The 13654-nt window shown below is 39.9% G+C and overlaps 2 protein-coding genes across 2 annotated transcripts; both read left to right on the top strand.

The window, feature by feature from the left end:
• Positions 1-5393: 5393 nt before the first annotated feature.
• Positions 5394-6970, top strand: LOC113011158 (aquaporin-1-like). The gene is made up of 4 exons (XM_026150562.2): positions 5394-5963; positions 6217-6375; positions 6556-6636; positions 6740-6970. The coding sequence occupies exons 1-4, from the start codon at positions 5601-5603 to the stop codon at positions 6911-6913; spliced, it is 777 nt and encodes a 258-aa protein (XP_026006347.2). The 5' UTR covers positions 5394-5600; the 3' UTR covers positions 6914-6970.
• Positions 6971-7103: 133 nt separating this feature from the next.
• LOC113011157 (aquaporin-1-like) lies at positions 7104-9151 on the top strand. Its single transcript, XM_026150561.2, has 4 exons — positions 7104-7472; positions 7579-7737; positions 8613-8693; positions 8794-9151. Exons 1-4 carry the CDS (start codon positions 7104-7106, stop codon positions 8980-8982), a joined length of 798 nt encoding a protein of 265 aa, XP_026006346.1. The 3' UTR covers positions 8983-9151.
• The last annotated feature ends 4503 nt before the right edge of the window (positions 9152-13654 follow it).

The raw sequence follows: 13654 nt of genomic DNA, 5'->3' as shown, positions 1-13654 counted from the left end.
GAAAATCAATCGCTTAAAGTCCATTCCTGAAAATACAATTTTAAAAGCAACCCAGAAACTAAAGAAAAATCCCTTCATCCAACTGCTTTGTGCATAAAGTCTATGTGCGTCTTACTTCAGTCGGATATATCGACGTACAAGGAATTTAAAATGTATAACCAGCATGAATCAGATCTACATTTGATAGCCAGATAAAAGGGTTTGGAGTTGTACTGTTGATTAATCTTTCTTTGTTCTGTGCTTCACTGCTGTCTCCTACAATAACAGATAACATCATTGTGGCTGGTGAGGGTGGTGATGGAAAATATGTCATATGTAGATAAGACTATTTGCGATTAGGATCCTTATTTAGAGAAAACCACTCAGGCTCAGCGAGAGTCTTTTATACACAGACGCTTCAATCTCATCGTCTGGACCTGCAGATGAATTAATCCCCCCCCCCCCCGTGTTGTAAATAATTTGTTGTAATTTGTTGTATATAGATGTAAATAGTTGTTGATACTTTTTCTTACTCGGTAGCTGTAGGGGTGAGAAGCCATTTTTCTTTGTGAACCTTTTCTCTTGTTTTTGGTTAGGGAGGCAGGTAAGACACATGTAATTTTCGTTTGGGGTTTTCTGTGAAGGTAAGCCAGCTGCATTTCATTTCTGGAGTTTTTGTTTGTTGTTTTGGCCATGCTCACCCTGATGCCTGCTACCTTTTGGGACTCAATAAACTGACTGGCTGTTGTGAAATCCGTGGTAGCTGTTTTTTGTTGGTTCGTCCTCCTTAAGAGCAGGGAGTGGGGGGGCATTTTTCCTTATTTTTATTTTCCTTATGTCGCACGCCGGTTCCCTGGGCTGGGGTGTAACATAAATGAAACATATATAATGACAATTTAATCTTTTTTTTTACTTACTGTTTGATGTAGTTGCACTTCTTCTCTGTTCACCTTACTTTTATTTTGTTCTTTCACCCGTTTCAAGCAGCTGCGAGGAAAACCCTTTGAAGTTGTCAGTGCTGTTTTACTCTGCCTAACAGACCAGCATACATATTGATTATATACTTGACTTGCTTCCATTTCTGCTTGATTAAATCATCTCTGTCCATCCTATAATCTCTCGGTTAGTAGGCTGAGGCCTCCCTCTCATTACAAGCACCATAATAAATCCTCTCTGGGGTTCATTAGAGCATCCACATCTTCATATGTGTTCATGTATATGATATATGGTATATGGAAGACAACATTTGTGGAAGAAATGTTTGTGTCTTATTTACATCTGAGTGCCAGGGGGAGTGAGGGGAGGATGCTCACATGATTGGCTTTGGTGGGCTCTCCATAGCCAGAAACAACACCGGTCATCTGAAAGGCAGATTTCTCTCTGACCAATCTACTGGCCTAAAACAAATTATATTCACTTTGTTGGATAAACCTGTTCAACTACTTGTTAATGCAAATGTTTAGCCGAAAAATCACAAGGCAACACTTCACTGCAGTTAGGTGTGGGGAAGAAAGGTGATTTATGTGACTTTAAACAGGGTGTAGTTGTTTGTGCCAGGTGGACCGGTCTCAGTATTTCACAAACTGTTGTAAACAAGGATTTACAGAGGATGTCCCCAAAAAGAGACAATAGGCAGTTCACTGCAAGGAAATGTCTTGTTGACGTCAGAAGTCAGAAGCTAATAGCCAGAGCATTTCCAAATACACAACATGTCAGGAGGAATACTGACCCACATCCACCCATCTACATTAAAGGGATGGCTGTGGAGCGTGTGAGCAGCTTCAAGTTCCTGGGTGTCGACATCTCCGAGGATCTCATCTGGACAACCAACTGCTCCAAGCTGGTCAAGAAGGCTCACCAGCGCCTCTTCTTGAGGACTCTGAGGAAGAACCACCTGTCTTCAGACATTCTGGTGAACTTCTATCACTGCACCATCGAGAGCATCCTGACCAACTGTATAACAGTCTGGTACGGGAACTGCTCTGCCTCGGACCGGAAGGCGTTGCAGAGGGTCGTGAAAACTGCCCAGCGCATTCCTGGAGCACAACTTCCTGCCATAAACGACATCTACAGGAAGCGGTGTCTGAAAAGGCCTGGGAAAATCATCAAAGACCCCAGTCACCCATCACATGGACTCTTCATCCTCCTGCCCTCTGGGAGGCGCTACAGGAGCCTCCGGACTAAGACCACCAGGTACCGAAACAGCTTCTTCCCCACAGCTGTCAGACTCCTGAACCCTGCCTCCTGACATCTGAACCACATTAAACTCATGGACTGAACATACAAACAACCACCTATAACTGAACACACACACAATGGTCAAAAACAAACAAATGGACAACTGTACCCTCCTACACACAATAATAACATGGACTGAACCACCACTCACAACCACTAGCACTTTATATAGCCTCTGTAAAAATATCCACATATTTCACTTAACTGCACTACTGTAAATGCTGTATAGACAATCATTCTGTACAATACGATAATTATAATTCTACAACTGTTTACAACTGTTTATAACTTACATAGTTCATATTTCATTTCTGTATAGCTTTTTATTTCATATTTCTGCATAGTTTTCATATTTATATCCTGTTCATAGCCTGTACATACTTATAGTTATAACATATTCACACCATACCTTCATACCGTGTACATTATAACATACCCATAATAGACCCATATTTTGTACCCTCATACCTATAACAGACCCATTTCTGTAATATATCTATATTATGGTTAAAGCACTTCTGGATGGATGCAAACTGCATTTCGTTGCCTTGTACTTGTGACATGTGCAATGACAATAAAGTTGAATTCTATTCTATTCTAATTCTAAACCTTGAATCAGATGGGCTACAGCACCAGAAGACCACACTAACATTTCTGTCAGCTAAGAACAGGAAACTGAGGCTACTATTTGGATGGACCCACCAAAATTAGACAGCAGAATGTTAGAAAAACGTTTCCTGGACTGATAATTCTTGATTTCTGCTGTGATATTTGGGCGGTAGGTACAAAATTTGTTGTAAACAAAATGGAAGCATGGATCCATCCTGCTTTATATTGATCCAAGATGGATGATCACAGCGTACACATCTTCTAATGGCTCCTCACAGCAAGATATTGTGTCATGCCACAAAGCTCAAATCATCTCAAACTGGTTTCCTGAACATGACAGAGAGTTCACAGTGCACAGATGGCCTCCACAGTCACCAGATCTCAATCCAATTAATGGATTTTCAACTGACAAATCTGCAGCAACTACTTGATGCTAGCAAGTCAACATGGACCAAAATCTCTGAGGAATGTTTCCAGCACTTTTTTGAATCTATGCCACGATGAATTAACGTAGGTCTGAAGACAAAAGGGGGCCCGACCCAGTACTAGCAATTTGTACCTAAAAAAGTGTCCAGTGCTACAGCTGTTTCAGAAACATTTCATGCCATTTGGCTGTAAGAACTGTCAATTAATTTACAACTATTTTTGCATGATTTAAACTTGCAACTTTCACAAGAAAAAGTATTATGTGTATGCAGAAAGTGCACAGAGATACATTTTTAGGCTCTGATCTTGTTAGTCGTCACTCCACAAAAGCAAACCTCCACTGCCTGTGGAGGATGTTGGGCTTACAGCACACTACAGAATCAAGGAGTACCTTTAAAGATACACGTGTGCCAAAAGATAAAGTGCTGATCTTTAAGGAAATAAAATATGGTCTGCAAGCACAGAGCTTAAAGAACAAGAAATGATAACCTCCTGTACCAACATTTGCATTTACTTCAGTTCATTACATCTTAAAATGCTATCACGTGTTATTAGGGCTGTTCGATATAACAATATATATCGGATGACGATATGAAAACGTCTATCGTTTCATTTTATGCTATCGTTTGTTTCGTGGTGTCGCAAAATAAACTGTTTACGGCAATATTTTTTCATTATTTTGATGGTCACTGTAGTGGCTATATTAATTTCTTAAAGTTCTCTCTTTCTCTTATATTTAATATAACCACACTATAGACAGACAAGCGTTTGTTTTTATGCGTTGTCGTTAGCAACAACGACGGTAAAAACACCGTGTGTCCGCTTGTTCCACATAAACCTTTCACAATAAAGCTCAAGATCCTGTTGAGACTTTTCAAAATAAACTGAATCACTGAAAGAGTATGCAGAGTGTTTACGAATGAGAAGCAAAAATGAGCCGTCAGTTGCTAAAAAATAAACCTTAGACTCAAACTTAGAACAGGCTTTTCCCCGCAGCACGCCATGCAATAAATACTCACAAAGAAAATGGCGGCCGTTACAACTTATGTCTAAAAATGTATCGTTTCGTGCATCGGTTAAAACACTCGACTCCAGGTACGCGACGCCCAGCTGGAAACACTTCACGCAAGTCGAGCTGCCCGAGAGTCACAGATTTTACAAAAAATGCTACATTTTTGTGATTTATATCGTTATCGGACGATAGATGTCTTAATGTCGGGATATGAGATTTTGGACATATCGCACAGCCCTATATTAAATGCCATGTCATCCCAGTCATTCTAGCATCTTTCCTGGGTGAACATTCTTTATAGTCAAAACACATGTTAATGCTATCTCAGGCAGATTTTTTTTTTTTTTAAGAAAAGAAAAAAGAAAACTTGATTTTTAATGAAGTCAACATTAAAAACAGAAGAATCAATCAGAGTGATGTGCAAGTAAAAAAAAACAAAACATTTGTTTGATGAAGAAAAATGCTGCCCAAGTAAAATGTGATTCTATGGAGGGCTTCTCATCTTTCTTTCAAAGATGAAGACAAGAAGCAGTGTGACCCTTTAACCTGCCAGCTCTTTCACACAGAAAAGCTGAACAAGGGGCTGGTTTCCTTGTCGTGAATTCAAAAGCTCCCATTTCCTTCACAGTGGCAAATGACAGATGTTAACTTCAAAGCACCGTGCCCCTGCTCAGAATAAAACAAGTAGACTGAAAGATGGGGAAACCATTTAGCATGGCAGTAGCACCTACACCCTCCAGCCTATTTATTCTCTCCTTAGCGCTCCATCATCTTTTCTTGTATTTCTTTTAAAATTATCAGTCACTAGACATTTGAAAGAGTTTGTTTTGAATTTTTAATTATATTATTGTATTAATGCAGTAATGTATTTAAATGAAAATTTTAAAATGACTCAAACCTGGATAAAATTATAATCTCCAAGCTGCCCCTTACTGCATGTGATATTTTTGTACTAATTGATACATTTTGCTTATTTAAACACTTTCTTTGTATTTCCATCAGATCCATTCAATTCCATTCAAAGTCCTGTCTTTTGAGCTGCTGTTGTGGTTTGCCGTCTTAAATGAGAAACGTAGCATCTCCTTCAGTAACACTAGAAAAGCAATGAGCAGAGCAGGAGACCTGGAGGTCACGCTCACTGGGTGAAGCCCACATCTCTCAGCTGCTTCTAATTAGGCCTGATTTGTTAAAGGCACACACCTGATAAATGCCTGTGAATGTCACTCACAATTTCAGGTGGCTCACTGGTGGAGCAAAATTTGAGTTGCCAGATTCTGTAGCACGCAGGTGCTCCTTTGAAAGCTGTCTGTTATCACTGGACGTTATCTGAGTAGCCATGTCAGAGATTAAGTCGTGGTCGTTTTGGAGGGCAGTTCTGGCGGAGTTCTTGGGAATGATCATCTTTATTTTCATGGGCCTCTCTGCTGCAGTAGGAGATCCAAATGATTTCAACCTTGATCGTGAGATCAAAGTGGCATTTGCCTTCGGCCTGGCCATCGCCACGCTAGCCGAGTGCATAGGTCACATTAGCGGTGCACACCTGAATCCTGCCGTCACCCTGGGCCTGGTGACCAGCTGTCGTATAAGTATTCTCAGAGCCCTCTTCTACATGTTGGCTCAGATGTTGGGGGCAGTGGTTGGCAGTGCCATTGTGTATGGTATCAGGGCAGAACATGTTGATTCACTTGGAGTTAATGAGGTAAGGTGGAGTCCATGATTTTCCTAAATAATATTAGCCTTAAATGATATTTGCTACTTGGACTAAGTGGCATTCAAAGAATTGCCTTCAGCCTTGCTCGAGTGACAATTTTAACTCAGGTCTGTTTGTAGTCTTAATGTCACATTTTAACTGTTTGTAGCAGTCATGCGAAATGATGAGCATCATGCTTAAAATAATGGAAGCACTGTAGGGTATAAAAATCCTCTAATCCCATTGGTATTATCATTTCTAGCTAAATGGTATCAGCCCAGCTCAAGGTTTTGGCATGGAGTTCATGCTCACTCTGCAGCTGGTTCTGTGCTTGGTGGCACTCCATGACAAAAGACGTGACATTGGCGGATTTGCACCTCTGGCATATGGCTTCTCTGTAACGCTTGGACATCTTGCTGGGGTGAGTACATGAAAACATTCATATATTTCCCATGTCATTAATTTGGCAGATGGTTTCTCCATCTTGCAGAAGCCAACACAATAGATTGGCTCAGAGTGAATTGGCTGTACATCAGCCTTTCATGTAATCAGCTGATGTACAGCCAGGCAGGCAAGTGGTGTTTTCCTCTATGGGTTGCAGATCTCCTACACGGGATGTGGGATCAATCCAGCTCGATCCTTTGGACCTGCAGTTATACAGAAGGCGTTCAATGATCACTGGGTATGTATTGGTGACACACGAGCTGAAAATGTGACCTTTTTCTAAGTCACTGGGCTTACAAGTCATTCAGATTGTAACTGATGTGGTTTCTTTGGTTTTTCAGGTGTACTGGGCTGGACCGATGAGTGCTGGAGTGGTGGCAGCGCTTCTGTATAATTATGTGCTGGCACCCAGTGACGAGAGCTTCAAAGAAAAAACTAAAATCTTGCTCTGCTGGGCCCCGGAACAGGAACAGGAACGTGAAACAGAGCCCCTGCTGGAGGATGTTGTAGAATAATCAAAGGAGCCAGTCTGAAAACAAATTCTGCTATATCAAATAAAAAGAGAAAAGCTACACTTGTCTTTCTGGTGTTACATGAAATCTTGCACAGCACAACATCTTCCTGTTTTGTCATTTCCCCTCCCCTCTCCACAAACTATAAATAGTGACGCATATACATGTTTTAACAGATTTTTAAGGGGTAAAGATGACAGAAGTAAAGAGTTGGGCATTTTGGAGGGCTGTGGCTGCAGAGTTTGTTGGTATGTTACTGTTCATACTTATTGGCCTATCCTCTATTGTTGGAATAGGTCTGGGCAATGATAAAAATCAGATGATTGCTCAGGAAATAAAGGTCTCGTTGGCCTTTGCACTAGCCATTGCCACACTGGCTCAGAGTTTGGGGCACATCAGTGGAGCACACTTGAACCCTGCGGTCACCCTGGGCCTCCTGGTCAACTGCCAGATCAGTGCACTCAGATGTGCGTTCTACATCCTCGCTCAAATGCTTGGGGCAATTGCAGCCAGCGCTGTTGTGAATGGATATAAGCCTGGAGAGTCTCTTGGTGTTAATGCGGTAAGAGGTTGCACTTGTCGTTTTGGTTTTCACACATAAACCAGCACATTCAGTCTAATCAAGCCTAACTCTAGTTGGACTAATGGGCAGTAATTGTCTTTTGCAGCTAAATGTCAGTGTAGGAGCAGGTTTTGCCATCGAATTCTTTGCCACCCTTCAGCTGGTTCTGTGTATCATAGCAGTGACTGACAAGCGAAGGACTGATGTTACAGGCTCTGCACCCTTGGCTATTGGGCTGTCGGTGGGACTTGGGCATTTAACAGCTGTAAGTGAATCGCAATCAAAATCTGTATGAATTTTTATATGAGTAGCAGTCAGCTGATTGCAATCCATCCTCCTGAAATCTGTCATCTTAGAAGGATCAGGCACATGTGCATTCATTTTATATAAAACTGCTCAGAGCAGAGCATTAAAGGGTATTATTTAATATCAAGTTGAGGGTGAATAAATCGCTAAATAGCAACTGTTTGTCAAAGCATGCCTGAACCTTTTTGCACTATTTAAGCATCTTGATCATTTTTAAAGCAGCTTTGTTGTTGTAAATCAAATATCCTGTACAGTTAGCGTTGGTGGGTGTCACAGTTTCTCTCAATTTACGATTCAAGATTTTCCCTACACTATGTTACCCAATTCTGCAGAGTATTTCTATGTGCGTCAGGGTGGTGTGGCAGGGGTTCGGCAAATCACAGTTTCAAAGGCGGCTACACAAGTGTCACATTGAGTCGAACACAAGTCAGCAACATATGTCGACTTTAATAAAAGTCTGCCAATAACCGTTTTAAATAGTGTTTGCCTGGAAACATAACAGATGCAGATAAACAAGTCAGCGCCTTGGTTTTTGGTGCAAAAAGTAGTTCAATGAAGCTTCTTGGGCTGTTAACAGTTTTCAATATCTTTGTGATTTAATACACAGTTTTAAAAAAAAAAGTTTATTGCGGTAAATCCGGCACATCTAAAACTCATTTTCTGTAGAGCTACTGCATTTCTTATGCATTTTATAAAAAGATATATGCAAGATTAGCCCCCTACCATCGTCTTTGTGTATGGATAAGATATTCCCATTCTAAATTATAACAAAAATTATTCCATCACATGAGTGTATTTACTTATAAATGATATGCTTTGTTTTTACATTTACAGATAAGTTTCACTGGATGTGGCATCAACCCTGCTCGTTCCTTTGGGCCGGCTTTGATACTGGGCAAAATGAAAAACCACTGGGTAGCCGTTTATCAAAACGCCTTTTATCCAAAAAAAAGAGCAATTTTCCTTATCCATTTCATTTTGTCAAAGATAAAACTCATTTCTGCTTTCGTTCCAGGTGTACTGGCTGGCACCGATGTGTGGTGGCATAGCGGCATCTCTTATCTATGATTTCCTTCTGTATCCACAAACACGCAACTTTAGTAGTCGCATTGGCATCCTGGTTCACGGTCCACAAGAAGAATATGTGGAGATAAATGGAGAGGAAAACAATAGTCCGGGGCCAAGTCACTGGCCAAAACAGTGAACAATGTGAAATTTTAGCTTTTCTATCTGTCAGCATTTTATTTATTTTTTTACTATACTTTAAAAAGGCCATCAGTTTTATTCTTATTTTGCAGTGTGTGTCTTCACAATCGCCTGTTCTATGTGTTGTTTGAACAATGACTCCTTTAATAAAGATGCTTTTTAGTCAAGTTTCTCTGTGTATTCATATTCATACAGTTTGGTACTGGACAAATTTCAAACTGAGGTCAGTGCATCCTCATTTGTTATATGTATTCACCAGAATAACGCAGTGTATGTTTACATCCCGCTGGCCTCGTCAGTGCTTCCTTTACAATGCATTCCAATCTGTATACATAATTTAGGTTTTTGGCAACAATCCCAAAATCATCTCGTTGCACCCGTGAAACAACACAAGGATGTGGATCAGTTAATTGCACATACAAGCACGTTAAAATTCCTCGCAGCTTGATTAGATAACATGTGGCCATAATGGAGATTTCCTGTTTTGCCTGTGTCATAAGAATGTCCTTTCTCCATCTGTGCATGCGCCCCTCTCACATCCCATTTTTTATGGCTCGTAGATATTTAGTGGTCCCCACACCCTGGGCTAATCATTGAATAACCATCATATGACTTTAAACCCCACAGGTGAATGTTTCCCAACAGGAACCCCGTAATGTGGGGGCAGTCAGCCAAAGTTGTATAAATATATGCGTGAATTATTGTAAGCTTAAAATCCAGTCTGGATGACTGATGCGTTTGGATGCACATCCCCTCGTTTCTTGCTCCGTGTTGGATGATCATTAACAAAGTGTCCCTGTCCCAAATAATTTTACAATGCCATGCGAAGTGGTAAAGCACTTGGCAGGTGAAAGCCATGATGGAAAATCACTACCATGATGATTACAAGACAACATACTTAATGCAGCATAATGCATGATTTCAATAAACTCAAATGCTGGCGTCACAAGCGAAGGGGAAATAGCTACACAAGCTGCATAGACTGCAAAAGTAATTGTATTTCATTAGATTTAAATGCAAATACCAGAACAATCAGATAAAAAATATTTATCTGTATTCAGTATGTGGTCGATGGCCTTCCTCACTATAAATAGTAGTTAATACTATTCTTCTACATAATGTATACGAGAGCAACCACATTCATTTTTCGTGAAGCTTGTATCGTGCATCAGTGGAAAACTCCCTTGATGGGTTTGTCTCCTTTGTATGACATGATGGCACTTCTTCACATTTTTCTTTTTTATGGTCAAATCGCAGAGGCTAGTCACATGACCACAGCTAGTCAAAAATCTCCTTCCTTTGTGTGCTTAACCTCGGGGGTCAGAGCATTGTGTTTAGCCTCTTGTTTTGAAGTTTGTCCCCAAAAACACAGACAAAGCTCTTTTTGTTGCCCCTCAGGCATTTCTGTCTGAAAGTGTTCTGCAAATTATTTGGCTCCCATGTTGCCCCGATTATTCTTGGCATTGGCGAGCATTCAGCAGACCTCTAATTATATTTATCTAGACAAAATAAACAACAGAGACAGAATGTCTGACCTGGTTTAAACTGATTTCAGAGTGCAAAATGAATATTCAGCCCAAAAGCACCCAGAGAAAACCATCATTTTATAAAATTCCTTCAAACAATTTCAATGTGATGCCCTTCACTTGCAATACAGACATGAAATATGCAATTTGAGTGCTCAAGTAGAGTAGAAAAACACTATATAAGAACTGGTCCATTACTATTACCAATAAATGTAAAAGTGTTTATAGGTTATTAGTTTAGTCTGAGTGTGTCTTTTAAAGTAACTTTCACAAAGATCAGGAAACATTTAGAAACCTACAAATTCAAGTGTTCACAAGCTTTCTTGTCACTAACTAAGTGCTGGTCAGTTTGTGAAGCTTGTAGATTAGGTTGCCGGATTCTAATCTTCAAGCGAAGAATTTCTTACCAGTGCTTTCTGCTTTTTTGGCAAACATTCAAAAAAAAAAACACACAGCTGTGTCAGAAAGTGGGTGTTGCTGTGAGAGGGAGTGGAAAGGGGTTGCAGTTAGATATCTGGGGAACTGTGCACAGAAGCCTGTGTGAGAAACAAGGTGCCAATGAAAACTGCAGAGGAGCACACTTCTCACTTCCCCTTTTCATGACCAGTACGACAACGCAGTGATTAAAATGATCCCTCAGCTCTTTCTACGTGACACTGCTGGCCTACATTTTCACAGCTTTTTAGTGTTTTTTCCAAACATCAGCACAACAATCGTAGAACCAGTTAACAGACATCATAACAACAGGGTTTTGTCGAAGCGAGTGGCTGGTCCCGCATCTACAGAACTCCATAAGTTTAGAGTCTTTGGCGTGTAAATAGGCATGTAAGACGAGAGATCAACACAGGACACAGTGTTCATGCAACTTGAAATGAACGAAATGAAGGCAGAAGAAATTCACCAAACGCTCGCTGAATGCCCAAGGTGCAGGGGCTTGCTATAACTCCAAAACAGGGGTGGCTATTAATATTGCCCACCCCTGCTCTATTATATCATCTTTTATTGCACAAACACATTACATTAGATACACATGCATTAACCGGATGCTTATTTTTCTTTATGATATATGTAAATACAGAATAAAATCTGTCTTGTATTTTACGCCACAAAGTAATACTTAAAGCAGCTTCAATCTATGAATAAAACAATGACAGACTGGATCATTAATGACTGACATAACAGCTCACTGTTCTGTGTGACCTTTTGAACAGTAGATCATATCAACGCATTCAAGTCCCGCAGCCCAGTAGTTGCAATGTCAATTGTATGGCCACAACACACGGAAATGTTCCTTCACAAAGACACACATGCACAAAACACATCAGCATGACTGCAGTGACCTCCGTTAGGTACTCATTAACACTGAATGCCAAACCTGAACACACTGGCCTGTCCCTGACCTGAACTCTAACTACGCAGGACGTCTACAATAGAATTTTAATTTCAGTACCACCTCTATGCTTCAGGTATAGAAATTAGGGTAAAAAAACACTAAAGGGACTTTGACCAGGAGAGAGTGAATGTCAAACATATAGGCTAAGAGCACACACATATACACATGCACCTTATGGTCCGTGTATGCAAATGGAAACTGATCTTTTAAAGGGTCCAATTTAGAAATTTAAATGGATTTACAAAGTTTAAAAACTTCATTGAAGTTTTTATTATTTTATTATTTTATTTTATTATTATTTTATTATTTTCATGCACATATAAAAGTATAAAGCATGTTTGTTGTTCTTGACAAATTTATTTGAGTCATACGGAGAAAAATAATATTGTACTTTAGACCTCAAATCTCTTCATCTGATGGTTTTATGCATTTCTAGACTCACTGTGATCTGTAATGGACATGCAATAAGACATACTGTTGAATCTGAACTTATTTTATTTTATCCAACCGCTTCAACATGTTTTCTAAATAGATGGTCTAACAAATTGGAACTTTTGCTTACTTGAATTAAAGGCGCGTTGTTATGCAATTGTTTTACTGCTCTGGCCCATTTGAGATCAAATTGCCTTGACACCCCCCTGCTTTTAACTGCAACGTGGGACTAAATGGCATGAAACACTGCCACCTTCTGGACTAACTTGGGTTAACCCACATGGCTATACTGAGGGCAATCTGTGACACAAAGATTAAACACATACACCAAAAAAATGTCTTTCTATTCCAGATTCTGAGGAATCACAAAAAGTGGTTTCCACTAATCTCCATGGCATATGCACTCTTCAGATATAGTTTTCAAATAATGTTGTGCATTGGAAAAGTTGAACTCACCATCCTGCTTTTTTCCTAAACTAATACTAATGTAGACTTATTTAGACTCTTTTGTAAAGGGGCTTTGGGTTTCTTGAAAGGCAGTGTATAAATCTAAGCTATTATTTTTAATGTCTGCATACACAGTCTGAAAGTGGAGAGAATAACTGAACGTTGTTCAGTCACAGTGGGTACGGTCAGAGGTTTTGTTTGTACCATACTTGCACCCAACAATGCTACAGCAAGGCTCATGTGTTCATTAGGGTTTGCAGTGGATTTGCAAAACCCTTCAGTTCGAGCCAAAAAGATGACACATTTTCATCAGTGCAACAGCTTTTTTCATGGCTTCTTAAAGCAAAAGGGGTGCCCAGGTCGCCCAACAATCCACCAGCTGCCTAATACCACACAGAAGGACATGCACCCAGAGATGTTTCTGCATTGTGCCTAGGGCTGCCACAAACGATTATTTGGATAGTCGACTAGTCACCGATTATTTTTGCGATTAGTCGACTAATCAGATCATCATCCATTGGACGTAAAACGTACAGCTTATTGCACCAGCAGCATCTGCTCTAATATAACTATCATTAGCTTACAGCTTTAAGTGTTTAAGGTCTGTGCTAACTAAAAATAAAGACAAGATGATAGTTTATTAAATTTTAATGAAATTTGCAGATTGTTTCGGTGAAGTTTAATAAACTCCTTGCTATCTAAAATATAACAGGACACCAGAGTATATTCTCGAGCATCTCACACTTCTGATAATCAGCTGTCTGCTTGATGTTTATTTAGCTGTGTAAAAACTATAACTTTAATCTCAGCCAAACCGATTTACTCAGGAACAAATAAAATACTAAAAAAAAGCCAAACAATAACATTGTTAA

The sequence above is a fragment of the Astatotilapia calliptera genome, chromosome 18 (assembly GCF_964374335.1).
Source record: "Astatotilapia calliptera chromosome 18, fAstCal68.1, whole genome shotgun sequence".
In the NCBI taxonomy this organism is placed as follows: Eukaryota; Metazoa; Chordata; class Actinopteri; order Cichliformes; family Cichlidae; genus Astatotilapia; species Astatotilapia calliptera.
This window is presented reverse-complemented; position numbering and strand designations above follow the sequence as displayed.

What these genes read in the sequence shown, in the direction of transcription:
- LOC113011157 (XM_026150561.2), top strand. Translation starts at nt 7,104, where the DNA reads ATGACAGAAGTAAAGAGTTGGGCATTTTGGAGGGCTGTGGCTGCAGAG. An exon ending in AGTCTCTTGGTGTTAATGCG is followed by an intron (nt 7,473 to 7,578) that starts GTAAGAGGTTGC and finishes TGTCTTTTGCAG; the next exon opens with CTAAATGTCAGTGTAGGAGC. An exon ending in GACTTGGGCATTTAACAGCT is followed by an intron (nt 7,738 to 8,612) that starts GTAAGTGAATCG and finishes TTACATTTACAG; the next exon opens with ATAAGTTTCACTGGATGTGG.
- LOC113011158 (XM_026150562.2), top strand. Translation starts at nt 5,601, where the DNA reads ATGTCAGAGATTAAGTCGTGGTCGTTTTGGAGGGCAGTTCTGGCGGAG. An exon ending in ATTCACTTGGAGTTAATGAG is followed by an intron (nt 5,964 to 6,216) that starts GTAAGGTGGAGT and finishes TATCATTTCTAG; the next exon opens with CTAAATGGTATCAGCCCAGC. An exon ending in AGGCGTTCAATGATCACTGG is followed by an intron (nt 6,637 to 6,739) that starts GTATGTATTGGT and finishes TTGGTTTTTCAG; the next exon opens with GTGTACTGGGCTGGACCGAT.